Source organism: Heptranchias perlo, chromosome 41 (genome assembly GCF_035084215.1).
Source record: "Heptranchias perlo isolate sHepPer1 chromosome 41, sHepPer1.hap1, whole genome shotgun sequence".
Classification (NCBI taxonomy): Eukaryota; Metazoa; Chordata; class Chondrichthyes; order Hexanchiformes; family Hexanchidae; genus Heptranchias; species Heptranchias perlo.
The window spans coordinates 12,336,786-12,350,095 of NC_090365.1; the positions used below are offsets into that span (position 1 = coordinate 12,336,786).

A 13,310-nucleotide genomic window follows, 5' to 3' on the forward strand; every position below is an offset into this window, starting at 1 on the left:
TCCTGACATTCACCTGAGGAAGGAGGAAGCCTCCGAAAGCTTGTGATTTTCAAATAAAATTGTTGGACTATAACTTGGTGTTGTAAGATTGTTTACATTTGTCAACCCCAGTCCATCACCGGCATCTCCACATCATGATTGCATAGCAGCATTAGCAGGTTCCGAGCTCCTGTCTTCACAAAGAAAGAGCTTGCCCTTTCACGACCTCAGGACATCCCAAAGCCCTTTACAGCCAAGTATAATCACTGTTACAATGTGGGAAACGCAGCAGCAAAGTCCCACAAACAGCAAATCTGTTTTAGTGATAAATATTAGCCAGGATGCCAGGGAGAACTCCCCTGATCTTCTTCCAACAGTGAGCCCATGGGATCTTTTACGTCCTCCTGCGTCTCATCCGATGCTACAGCACTCCCTCAGTACTGCACTAGAAGTGTCAGCTTAGATTTTGTACTCAAGTCTCTTGGAGTGGGACTTGAGCCCACAATCTTCTGACTCAGACAGCAAGAGTGCTACCCACTGAGCCACAGCTGACACTACATCACAGTCTGGGAATGGGGCGTGGTGTTTAAACGAAGGTGTTCACTGATGTAAAAATAATGCCTGGCACGACATTGAGCCACACGGAGCTGGAAGGGCCTCTGATTCCACCCCCAACCCGTGCTGTGTTGGCTAATGTGAGCCAGGGAGGGTGGCTCGAGTTGGTCTCAGTGGTCCCCGGGCTAGAGAAGGGAACATTCAGCCAGTTGTTTCCCACTCCTGAACGCAATGGAACATTGTGCTGGAAAGCCCGAGTGACAGGACAGGAACGGGCTGCGATGCCCCCATGGCCCACCAGCCACTGTCCAGGCAGGCAGATGAAAACCGGGCTCATGAACGAGGTACCTAAAGGCCCATGGAGCAGGTACCCCAGTGCGAGGCAGGAGGGGAGGGGAGAGGAGAAAGCGTGACTGCAGAGTGCCATGGCTGAGCAGATCGGGAGGGGGTGCTCTTGACAAACCCTATCAGTGTCGGGTGCTCAGGTAGTGCAGCTCTGCCACCTCCCCCCACCTCCCGCCAGAGATTGTAACGGGATCTTACCACAGGGCTCTCCTGGAGGCGAGAGTAGAGCAGGAAGCTGTGGAGATCTCCGTGCTTCATGTACGGGAGGATGACCACAGGTGAGGGGAACCCCTCGTTCTCGTGATTCTGCAGACAAACCCCTGGATTCGGAAAGAGAAACAAAAACAACGTAAGAGTATAAAAAAAAAACTCGACGTCAACGGCTCGATTTGGCGACGCCTGGCGAAACAGCGACTGAGCCATGGTCAGATGTTCGATGCCCGGTCTGTGCCGGATGAGCTGGTACGGGGCAGGGGAGGGCCTCCCGATTGGCCTCAGTGCCGGCTGGCGCGCAAGGGGATGAAGCCAACTCGGATTCCCGGGCTGCCCAGTGACCCGCTCGCACCCCTGCCCGCTGGTAAAGCGTGGACATGGATGTCGGACGCGGGTAGGACTGGCCTCCACTGCGGATCCCACCACAGGTGCCCGTGATAGATGACGGCAGTCAGTGGGCCATTGAGAGTGCCCATGTTTTAAATCGGACATGTTTCATTACAGCAAAAACCCTGGAGTCGGGAATGAAGACAGGAGCTGTACCAATACTGGGGGGGGGGAGGTTCCCAGATTGCTCTCCAGGTGGGGAGTCGCCCTCACGGGCAGAAGCAAAGAAATTGCAGTCTAGCTGCCAGTGATTTTGGGAGAGCCCGGCTGTCCTGTGGCGGTGCCCTGAGGGGGATGCCCTGCGGGGGTGTACCGCGGGGGTGCCCTGCAGGGGAGTGCTGCGGGGGTGCCTGCGGGGGGTGTATCGCGGGGGTGCCCTGCGGGGGTGTACTGCGCGGGGGTGCCCTGCGGGGGGTGTATCGCGGGGGTGCCCTGCGGGGGTGTACCGCGCGGGGGTGTACCGCGCAGGGATGCCCTGCGGGGGTGTACCGCGCGGGGGTGCCCTGCGGGGGGTGTATCGCGGGGGTGCCCTGCAGGGGAGTGCTGCGGGGGGTGTATCGCAGGGGTGCCCTGCGGGGGGTGTATCGCGGGGGTGCCCTGCGGGCTGTACCGCGCGGGGGTGCCCTGCGGGGGTGTACCGCGCGGGGGTGCCCTGCGGGGGTGTACCGCGCGGGGGTGCCCTGCGGGGGTGTACCGCGCAGGGGTGCCCTGCGGGGGTGTACTGTGGGGGGTGCCCTGCGGGGGTGTACCGTGCGGGGGTGCCCTGTGGGGGTGTACCGCGCGGGGGTGCCCTGCGGGGGTGTACTACGGGGGGTGCCCTGCGGGGGTGTGCTGCAGGGGGGTGCCCTGTGGGGGTGTGCTGCAGGGGTGCCGACTCTATTGTGCGTGTTGGGAGGTTTTTTTATATTCGTTCACGGGATGTGGGCGTCGCTGGCGAGGCCAGCATTTATTGCCCATCCCTAATTGGTGGTGAGCCTCCTTCTTGAACCGCTGCAATATCCAGCCAGCTCCTCGCCTGGAAGCGCAGCATCTCCAGGCTGTAAGATTTGGGGCGGGCCGCCGCACCATCTGTACCCCCCTGCCTCCAGCCCTCCTAGAATCTCATCAGAAAGAAGAAGGTTAACCATAAAATACTTTCCTTCTAAATATATTTTGTTTATCCAGTTGGTGCTGATGATGTAACCAGGGAGCTATTCCAGAGGAATCTCCCAGTTTGATCAGTAGATAAACGCCTGTTATCGCTGTCTGTTCCGAGCTCTCTCACACTGCTGGCTCAGCAAACACTCAGAGCCAAATGAACTCATCACCGCTCACTGGTTTGCTTATTTGTTGCTACAAACATGTTGACTTCTCCTTACCAATGTCATGCCCCTCCCCCCTTGCTAAGATTTCACAGACACCAGTCTCCCGAAGCGGGGTTTACCTCACTCAAGTGCCCATTAAGCCGTGGCAGTGAGGATTGCCGTGCTATTTGACTGCAGAGGCCATCGTGCCCAAGTTTGATCTCCTTGCCTGACATGCGCATGCATGCGTTTTCCAGCGGGGTGCGCTGGTTAACGATTGCCCTCCCCCTCTCCCTGCCCAGCCCAGTAGCAACAAGACTAACTCCTCCTGCCCCCACCATCTCCTCGGTTCAAGATCAGTACAGGCTGGGAATCGAACCTGGGACTTTCCTGATCTGCATGGCTCAACTGCTGCCTGGAAAAATTCACTCGAGTCATTCGGGAAGGGGAACAAAGATTGTTAACCATTTGATTGGAAGTTTTGTTTTCCCTTTCCTCGCAGCGCCAGGAAAAGCTGCTCAACAGCAAAGTTCTCGTGAACGTTCTGTTTTATACAAGAATGGGACCGGGGCGGGGGGGGTGGGGAGGGAAAGAGTTAAATATCAAGCAACTGGTTGAAGAGGCCGATTGCAGCGGGAAAGCGACAGCCACTCAGAGCTGACCTCACGTGTTCTGCTGGCCGTTCGATCGAGTTCCGACTTGGTTTTTCTAAAACCCTCCTGCGCTGGGATGTAAAACGCTGAGTGACTCGTTCCTCCCTGAGGCCCTACGCTTGCTCCCTCAGGTCAATAAAGAGCAGCAGTCTGCTCAATAAATTCCTGACACTGGTCCTGTCAGTGGCTCACATCCCTGGAACCAACACAATCCTGCACCCACTCCACTCCGTTACTTAGCGCACTGCGAGCAACGTGACAAATAACACCGGCCTTGACCCGATACACTAACATTGTGCCAAACGCTTCATGATCCGCCTGCTCAAACGTCCCCCCTCACTAGTGACAACCCTCTGTACCGTGTCGTCCCTCCCCCGACTCTCTGCCCCTGTGTCCGGGTTCCCTTTACCTAAAGTGCTTTGGGAAGTTGCGGGTGGACAGTGTAAGTTGTGGCCGTGGTTCGGTGGGTAGCACTCTTGCCTTTGAATCAGAAGGTCATGGGTTCAAGTCCCACTCCAGAGACTAGAGCACAAAATCCAGGCTGATACTCCTGCTGCAGTACTGAGGGAGTGCTGCACTTTTGGTAGGTGCTGTATCGCAGATGAGATGCTAAACCTGAGGGTCCTATTTGCCCTGTCAGGTGGATGTAAATGATAGTATAGCACAGTTTGAAGAAGAGCAGGGGAGTTCTCCCCAATGGATGGCTGATTTGATACTGCCACAAGTTAAAATTACCCCCAGTGTCACCATCACTGAGTGGGCATTGCAGTCACCAGCACATCAAACACTATTGAGGCAGAATGGCTCATGATGATGGACTTTAAAGACCCAGGGGTTGTATTTTTGTCTTTACCGCCAGAATCGCTCGGGCAGGAAGAGTGACTCGTCCGATTTAAATTAATGGAAAGAAAATCAGCGGCTTCTACTCGGGACGTGCAATCTTCACCCCTGCCCCTCCAGCCAACACCCATGGTCAGTGATTTGCACCTGGACGGAGGCTGCCTCGCCCGGCTGGGCGTTCCTCATGTGTGAGGTCAGATGGTGAGCGTTGGCTGGCTATTCGACCACAGAGGGCATTGCCACCAAGCCCCAGACCGGCCTCAACCCAATGCCCAACAGGAGAACAGTAAACCCCACCCCCTGCCAGCTCACTGCTCCTCTATTCAGCCCATGACACTGCTTAGTGCTGGCCCAGAACATCAGCAGGAAATTCAATTCCTTGAAAAAACGATTCATTTTGTTTTAAAAAGGAAAAGGTTTTGTTATCCTACCCAGTAAACGCATGACGTTGGGATGGTCAAACTCCTTCATACAGACGGCTTCTCGAAGGAAATCCTCCATTTCAGTCCGTGTACAGATTGCAACTGCGGGAAGTAAACGAGAGGTCAGCATGTGGAGGAGCTGCGGGAGGTCGAGAGGGTCAGCGACTACAGTCCGGGTTTCTACAGCGGTCATCGCGTACAAGGAGATGAGGCGGGAGGAGACTCCGAACAGGGAGGGGGGAGGTGGAAGAGGGACAGGAAAGGGTCAAAGGCACAATCGGAGAGGAGGGTCTTATAGAATCATAGAATCTTACAGCACAGAAGGAGGCCATTCAGCCCACTGAGACTGTGCCAGCTCTTTGAAAGAGCTATCCAATCAGTCCCACTCCAATGCAAATGTTTCCTTTTCAAATATTTATCCAATTCCCTTTTGAAAGTTACTATTGAATCTGCTTCCACCACCCTTTCAGGCAGTGAATTCTAGATCAGAACAACTCGCTGTGTAAAAAAACCTCATCTCTCCTCTGGTTCTTTTGCCAATTATCTTAAATCTGTATCCTCTGGTTACCAACCGTCTTGCCAGTGGAAACAGTTTTGCCTTATTTACTCTATCAAACATCCTTATAATTTTGAACACATGTATTAAATCTCCCCTTAACCTTCTCTGCTGTAAGGAGAACAATCCCAGCTTCTCCAGTCTCCCCACATAACTGAAGTCCCTCGTCCCCGGTACCATTCTAGTAAATCTCCCCTGCACCCTCTCCATTCCTCAAACGGGAGCCTGAATCCAGCGTTCCGCCTCAGCAGGATTTCAGGAGACCGCCCCCGCCTCCAGCAGCTCCAGGCTGCGACGTTTGGTCCTCATGCGGACGGACAGAAACTAATTTAAGCTCAGACGCTTGGGTCACGCTGGGCACAGTAGTCGCAGCCTCAGGTTCCTCCCTTCTTGTCGCTTCCCTCACCCCATCCCCAGTCCAACTCTTGAGGCAAGAAGAGGGTTCAACGAGCCCATCAGAACTCAAAAAATACAACGCCCCCCCCCCCCCCCCCCAGCTGCCAGTCGTTACATTACGAGAAGCAGAAATGCACTCCGGCATGTGTGATCCTCTCAAGGATGAAAACATGACAAGAATGAGAGCCAAGTGTGTCAAACCTGTATCCAATTCGACAGGATGACACCGGCCAAATATATTGTTGTAGGAGAGATAAACATCTGCAGTGCACGCGGGCAAACACTATGAATAAACATCATCGCACAGTCTGATAACCCACACATTGTTACCGAAGGTTTGATGAGTCAGATTGGGAGCTGCCCTCTTAATAAATCTGTTTAAACCGGGCTTCCTCCTGTCTACTTGTATTATACAAGTGTTTTCACTTGTGGGGGAGTCCAAAACTAGGGGCCATAGATATAAGATAGTCACTGATAAATTCAAAAAGGAATTCAGGAGAAACTTCTTTACCCAGAGAGCGGTTAGAATGTGGAACTCACTACCACAAGGCGTGGTTGAGGCGAATAGCATAGATGTCTTTAAGGAGAAGCTAGATAAACACATGAGGGAGAAAGCAATAGAAGGATATGCTGACAGGGTGAGATATATTAGGGTGGGAGGAGGCTCGTGTGGAGCTGAATGGCCTGTTTCTGTGCTGTAAATTCTACGTAATTCTATGTATACGTGAATAGACTTGAGAGCTGAGTTACTGGTCGAGTACTCAAAAGGAGCGGTGTTCATGACGGCAGTGGTGCCCGCAGGGAGCACTGGTCAGGAAGTCGGGGGCAGCGAGTGCCATTCCTCACCGGGAGCGCCCGGTTCCGTAATCGGCCTTTAGCGATTCCTTTGCCAACCAGTCATTACAGGGATCATTCTGTGAGGTTGTGGTCCCAGTGTAGAGCCTCACTCACAGAAGCACGGGCTGTAGAATCGTCCATTATAGCGTTCGAACCCTACCTCCAAGCCGTTCTCCCGTCTAATGAGCTCCAAGTCGGGAGCAAGGCCTCGCAAAATCACCCCCGAGAGCTCCGTCAAAGTCAACCGCGTCCCCATCAGAAAACCCTTCAGCTAAGCTGCCTTTGTTAGTCCACTTACTTTTCATCGTCTTGACAGCAACTTTGAGAATATAATCAGCCTGGTTCAACTGTCCTTCCATCACCGAGCCAAACTCCCCTGGGAAAATAAATAAATCCGTGCATTAATGTAAAAGTGCCAAATAAACCAGTCACGCTGCAAGCAATAGGTTCCAATTTTCCGTGAAAAAATTCGCTGGCGCTCTCACGAATCCGCCTGGGCGCGATGGAGTTAAGATACAGATCAGCCCCGATCTAATTGAATGACGGAGCAGGCTCTACAGACTGAATGGCCTGCTCCTGCTCCTATGTTCCTAAGTCCAGCTTCTGAACTCCGCAAAAGAATTCAGATACTCTTGGAGAGGCTAAGCCCACAGGTTCTTCCATCAAGGGGCCCAGCACTTTCTGTCTTCCAAATTTGACACCCACTTCTGCGTGTTCACCCCAATCCATGCAAAGAATAGTTGAAGACGTATCACCTAACTCCTAAAAGGAGCCAGATAAATATCGGGTGGACAACGGGATTGCAGATTATAGGAGCTGGTGTAGTCTTTAAATGATGAATTACGCTGCTGGGGCACTGAGGGTGGGGGGAGATGGTGGAGCGAGGGTAGATGTGCTGCTGGATCATGAAAGGAATGTTGCCGGCAGGGTACCAGGTCAGGGTTCAGTAAATGAGTTTGTTTGGGGATCAGGGTGTATTTATGCAAAACTTTCTCGCAGAAGGTTAAATGGTGGAGTCCATGATAGGGCAGATTGTACAGTCTAAACAAGTAGGGGGCTTTACAGGTCAAATGGCCTGTTCTCCCTCCAAGTTCTCTTATGTTTAATGTTGTGACGTTGCATGTTACCCTAACCCTAATTCACCCAGAATCTGATCGCGAGCCATTACTGCACCTGCTGTCAACCAGAAGCCCACCTGACCCTCTGCTGTCAATTAGGGCCCAGGTCAACTTCTGCCATCAACCCCGACCACATCCTGACTCCCTCTGGGAACTCAAACACTCATGAGAGCTGACTGCTAGTCAGGATCAGGATAGGTCCTGGCCATCAAAGTGGGTGGGGTGGGGTTGGATTAATAAGGGAGTCTGTCACATTCCCTGCAGCCTCTTGTACATCTGCCACTGTGCCTGTCCGGTGCCCTGCTCATAAAATCAGACAGCACAGAAGGAGGCCATTCGTCCCATCGTGCCTGTGCCGGCTCTTTGAAAGAGCTATCCAATTAGTCCCACTCCCCTGCTCTTTCCCGATAGCCCTGAAAATCTTTCCTTTTTAAGCAGCAAGTTATTATGATCTGGAACGCACTGCCTGAAAGGGTGGTGGAAGCAGGTTCAAGAGTAACTTTCAAAAGGCAATTGGATAAATACTTGAAGGGGAAAAAAATACTGGACTATTAGCAAAAGATGGGCCTGCTCTTCAGAAGCCTGGGCCCAAAATTGTCCCTTCTGCACATTCACTCTAAGTGCGTGTCTGATCCGCGATGGATGCACATCTGGACTGTGCCCATTTTATTCTCTCTTGCGCCAAACCCCTGTCTGTACAGGGACGAATTTGCCTGAGTTGCTGATAGGAAGGAAGTAACAAGACCACCCAATTCATAGGATTTTAGACTCCTTTTGGTTTTCAGACCCATTCGGTCAAATTCCAAAATCCTTCTGACTGTGTCCACTCAAAAGTTGAGTCCCAGGCTTATCAAGAAAGCTTTCAACTTAAGTTAAATGTCAGTTAAAAATTAAATTTTTAAATGCTTCCAGTTATTTTAACTTACTTAATTAAGCTTTCAGTTATAACTTTTAAGCGGTTATGGATATTGCAACTTAATTAAATGTTCAGTTTTTGGTGTGGAGCTGTACTGATTGACCTCTGTGTTTGTTGTAGAATGTGGTTCTTGGTTCTGATTGATCCTTGTTGGCCACATGACCAACAATATCGTGTGGTGAGCAAGAACATGCAATTCGTTCACACAGACACAAAATATGTTACGTAGATTTAATAAATTTCCCATATCTGAAATCTGTGGAATCAGCTGTTAACCTCCATTGAACAAAAACCACAAGAGCCACATCCTATAATGATGGCACAACTTCCAAGCACGAGAGACTAAACATGACCGAAAGGCACTTTGTTTCTTCATATTGCCCGGTGGGGCGAGGACTAATAGAGGATTTTTGGTGATATTTCCTTATCTGTACGGGCTAGGATTGAAGCAAGGTCCCAGAGGTGAAAACTTTGTGGAATCATTTAAGAAATAGTTGGATACCATGATGGGGGAGGGGTGGAGGGGGCTGTAGGGGCTCTCTGGATAGGTGAGATAAGATGATCCAAATGTGATGATGTCTATGACAGGTGTCAGCTGTGGCTCAGTGGGTTGCACTCTTGCCTCTAAGTCAGAAGGCCTGTGGGTCCATGTCCCACTCCAGAGACTTGAGCACAAAGTCTAGGCTGACAGTACTGAGGGAGTGCTGCACTGTCAGAGGTGCTGTCTTTTGGATAAGACATTAAACCAAGATCCTGTCTACCCTCTCAGGTGGATGTAAAAGATCCCATGCACTATTTCAAAGAAAAGCAAGGGAGTTCTCCATGGTGTCCTGGCCATTTCAAAATTTAATTTGTATCTGAAATTTAACTTAAGTTGAAAGCTTTGTGCCTGGGCCTGGATAAGCCTGGGATTCAACGTTTGAGGACACAGTCAGAAGGATTTTGCAATTGGGCAGAATGGGTCTGAAAACGAAAACATGTCTAAATCTATCCCTCAACCAACATCACTAAAACAGATTATCTGGTCATTAGCACATTGCTCTTTGTGGGACCTTTCTGTGTGCAAATTGGCTGCCGTGTTTCCTACATTACAACATTACTTCATTGGCTGTAAAGTGCTTTGTGACGTCCTGGGGTCATGAAAGGCATTATATAAATGCAAGTCTTTTTTTCTTTTAATGTTATGGGGAGGGGGAACTGTAGGGTCTCGCTGGGTGGATGGAGTAAGCTAATCTGAATGACCTTCCTCATCCATATCTATGCTGTGGCCAAATCATCACATAGTGATTGATCTCATCTTCTCCTCTACTCTTTTCAAACTCGGTGTTGTCCCTCACCTGGGTTTCTCAACAAAAACCAATGGGGAGGTGCCACTATCATGCAGCAGGTTGCCCCCGGCAATTGTGCTCATGTTCTTACCTTCTCCGAGAGTCTTCCCCAGTGCCAACTTGTGTCGGTCAATCATCACATCCTGGAGCTTCTCTTTGAGTTCATCACTGATTCCCAGAGTGTTCACTGCAACAGTAGGGAGTAAAAAAGAACACCAAGGGTTAACAACGTCACTGTAGCTCAGTCAGAAAGCTGCCAGTCTATAATAAGGATAAACATAGCTTCATAGCGAGCAGAATCGAGGTGAGCAACAATTACAACCTTACGTTATTTGTACTTTAATTCACGACCGAGAATACCAGACCTGAGAGGGTACAACTATCAGGAAAGACTGAACAGGTGGAGGCTTATTTCTCTAGAAAAGAGAAGATTGAGAGGTGACCTGATAGAGGTCTTAAAAAATTATGAAGGGGTTCGATAGGGTAGATGTAGAGAAAATGTTTCCACCTGCGAGGGAGTCCAAAACTAGGCCATAAATATAAGATAGTCACTAATAAATCCAATAAGGAATTCAGGAGAAAATTCTTCACCCAGATAGTGGTTAGAATGTGGGACTCACTACCACATGGAGTGATTGCGGCATTTAAGGGGAAGCTAGATAAGTGCATGAGGGAGAAAGGAATAGATGAATATGTTGATCGGGTTAGATGAAGTAATGGAGGAGGCTCGTATGTAATTCTGTGTAATACTAAACTGATTTCTTTTAATAAACTAAACAATCAGTACAAAGAGGATTTCATTCTACCCAGGTCCCCCAGGTAAAAGGACATTGTTCTAACTTATTGTATCACCCTATTTTCTGGGTACTTGCTCCACCCAAAATAAGCTGAACTCTCATAAGTTAATAAGGGACCTGCAGTCACACTTGATTACAGGAGAGGGCCCAATCTTCTCCCAGGCCTCTGTCCAAGCTCAGGATACGAGGATTTCAATCCCAGGTAAAAGTGTGCATCCCACTATGTGTGTGCGACGTACTTGTGACAAAAAGTGTCATGCAGTTTTTATTTTCTCGCGTAAAACGGAGGATTCGCAAAACAGACCCATTCCGGGACCAGCCACGACTAGGGGGTCGCCAACCCTCCAGGATTGTCCTGGAGTTTCCAGGAATTGAAGATTAATCTCCAGGTCGCTACTGTAAGCAACAACTGGGAGAAAAATCATAGGGGTATTAAAAAAAAAGTGTGTTTCTTTTCATTACCTTTGAACATTTTCATTTATTAATTATAAAATTATTGAAGATGGTGGGGGGGAAAGGGTCGTTTGACTGACAGTGGAGAATCATCCAATCATGTAAGAGCCTATTCATTTCCCGATGGGTGTGAGGATGGACGTATCGGGCGACTGATGGCGGGGGATGGGGTGGGGCGGTTGGAGGCGGGAGGTCATGTGATGAAACCTCCAGGAATACATCCAACCAGAGTTGGCAACCTTAGCCACAACCCACAGCTATGCCCCTCAAGACATTGCAGCTTGGTTTATTACTGATCTGTTTTCCACACTCTCTACATGTTACGCCTCAGACATCCAGGAATGTAAACCCAGGACAAGCTCCTCAGTTTGAAATAAATCAAATCCTGTTCACTGAATGCTTCTCAGAGAACTGTCATGGGAAATGGGAAGAGGGTCAAATGTCATGGTGCAGCAAAGACCACCCAAGAGCCTATCAGCAAAGCGGGAAAGCTTGTAAATTGGGACTAAGAATAGATATGCTTGCCCTTTATAATAGAAAAACTATAGCCTAAACAAGCTGCAACATTCCCAGCGTCTGCATCCTGTTCGGTTGTCGGAGAATTCCGTGGTTTTTTTTGTCATGTCCAGTTCATTTCTAGAGGTCACCAGGAGGCTCATTCCCACCAGGGCCATTCTCAGACGATAGTAAGGGTTAAGGCGGAGAATTGGGCCGATTCTATTTTGGGTTTTCATTCTTTCCTGGAGGCTGGTCTTGGGCCTCACTGAAAGCACAGAGCCAAACCGGGCCCAAAGCCTCTCAGCCACCCACTGCGGCCTAATCAACAGGCAGCCTAGATCTCCTTTGGTGAATTAGAAATTATGTTATCATTTAAAAAACAAGATTGAGGGCAGTTTGAATTAAAGGACCAGTACCTGCTGCCAAGCTTTTACGTAATTTTCCAGCAGGTACCACTGGGATTTATGATTCAACAGAAAGCTTCTGTTCTTCTTCTTGCCCCCCCCCCCCCGCCCCCGCCCCCGCCCCCTTCCCACCTACTCAGGTCTCCATGGCAGCCAGTGGTCAGATGACCAGTTCCTAGGTCTTTGGTAATGCCATGCTTCAGCCACATTCTAGAAGCTTCAGGTTGACTTGCCCTCCGATGCCCCTCCTTATAGAATCATACAGCTTAGGAGAGGCCATTCGGCCCATCGTGCCTGTGCCGGCTCTCTGAAAGAGCTATCCAATTAGTCCCACTCCCCTGCTCTTTCCCCATAGCCCTGCAAATTTTTCCTTTTGAAGTATTTATCCAATTCCCTTTCGGAAGTTACTATTGAATCTGCTTCCACCGCCCTTTCAGGCATTGCATTCTAGACCATAACAACTTACTGAGTAAAAAAAAAATTCTCCTCATCTCCTTTCTGGTTATTTTGCTAATTATCTTAAATCTGTGTCCTCTGGTTACTGACCCTCCTGCCAATGGAAAGTTTCTCCTCATTTACTCTATCAAAACACTTCATAATTTTGACCACCTCTACTAAATCTCAATCCCAGCTTCTCCAATCTCTCCACCTTTTGAGATGGCAACACTCGCAAAATCTGTGGTCTTCCTGCTGGGGCAAAAAACCCTGTGCCCTCCCACTTTGTTGTTGGGTGTACAGAAGCACCTCGCTTTTGGAGAGGGGCAGTAGGGGCATCGCAGGGAGCTGCCAGGTTACTGGCAAGTGCTGAGGTACGTAACATTCGTCAACCTCAGTCATTAGTCATGGTTTTTGAAAAAAATTTACATCATACCAACTAAAGAAATAAAGACTTGCATTTATATAGCGCCTTTCATAACCTCAGGACATCCCAAAGCACTTTACAGCCAATTAAGTACTTTTGAAGTGTACTGTTGTCATGTAGGAAATATGGCTGGCAATTTGCGCACAGCAGGGTCCCACAAACAGCAATGTGATAATGACCAGATAATCTGTTTTATTGGTGTTGGTTGAGGGATAAATATTGGCCAGGACACCGGTGAGAATTCCCCTGCTTTTTCTTTCACATTGTGAGACTACACCAGTGAACATTAAACCTTGCAATATTCAACCCCCTACCCCCCTGCCATTAGATCAATGGGTAATATCACTGCCTGGGGTGGAACTATGATACACAGACCAGGAAGGCACCAGGTTCAATGACAATGCTGAATTAATTAATCTCAATGCAATTGTCACCTGAGAGAAGGGAAGGGAAAAATCAGCCCTGATT

The 13,310-nt window shown here is 49.5% G+C and overlaps 1 protein-coding gene across 1 annotated transcript in view; it reads right to left on the minus strand.

The window, feature by feature from the left end:
* The window catches only part of LOC137306057 (tyrosine-protein kinase receptor UFO-like), a 162,655-nt gene that overhangs the window by 19,325 nt on the left and 130,020 nt on the right, over positions 1–13,310 (minus strand). The window contains exons 13-16 of the mRNA XM_067975103.1: positions 9,920–10,015; positions 6,765–6,842; positions 4,687–4,779; positions 1,078–1,199 (exon numbers count right to left, since the gene is read on the minus strand). Of these exons, the coding sequence (XP_067831204.1) occupies positions 1,078–1,199; positions 4,687–4,779; positions 6,765–6,842; positions 9,920–10,015 (389 nt within the window). The remainder of the gene's footprint in view (positions 1–1,077; positions 1,200–4,686; positions 4,780–6,764; positions 6,843–9,919; positions 10,016–13,310) is intronic.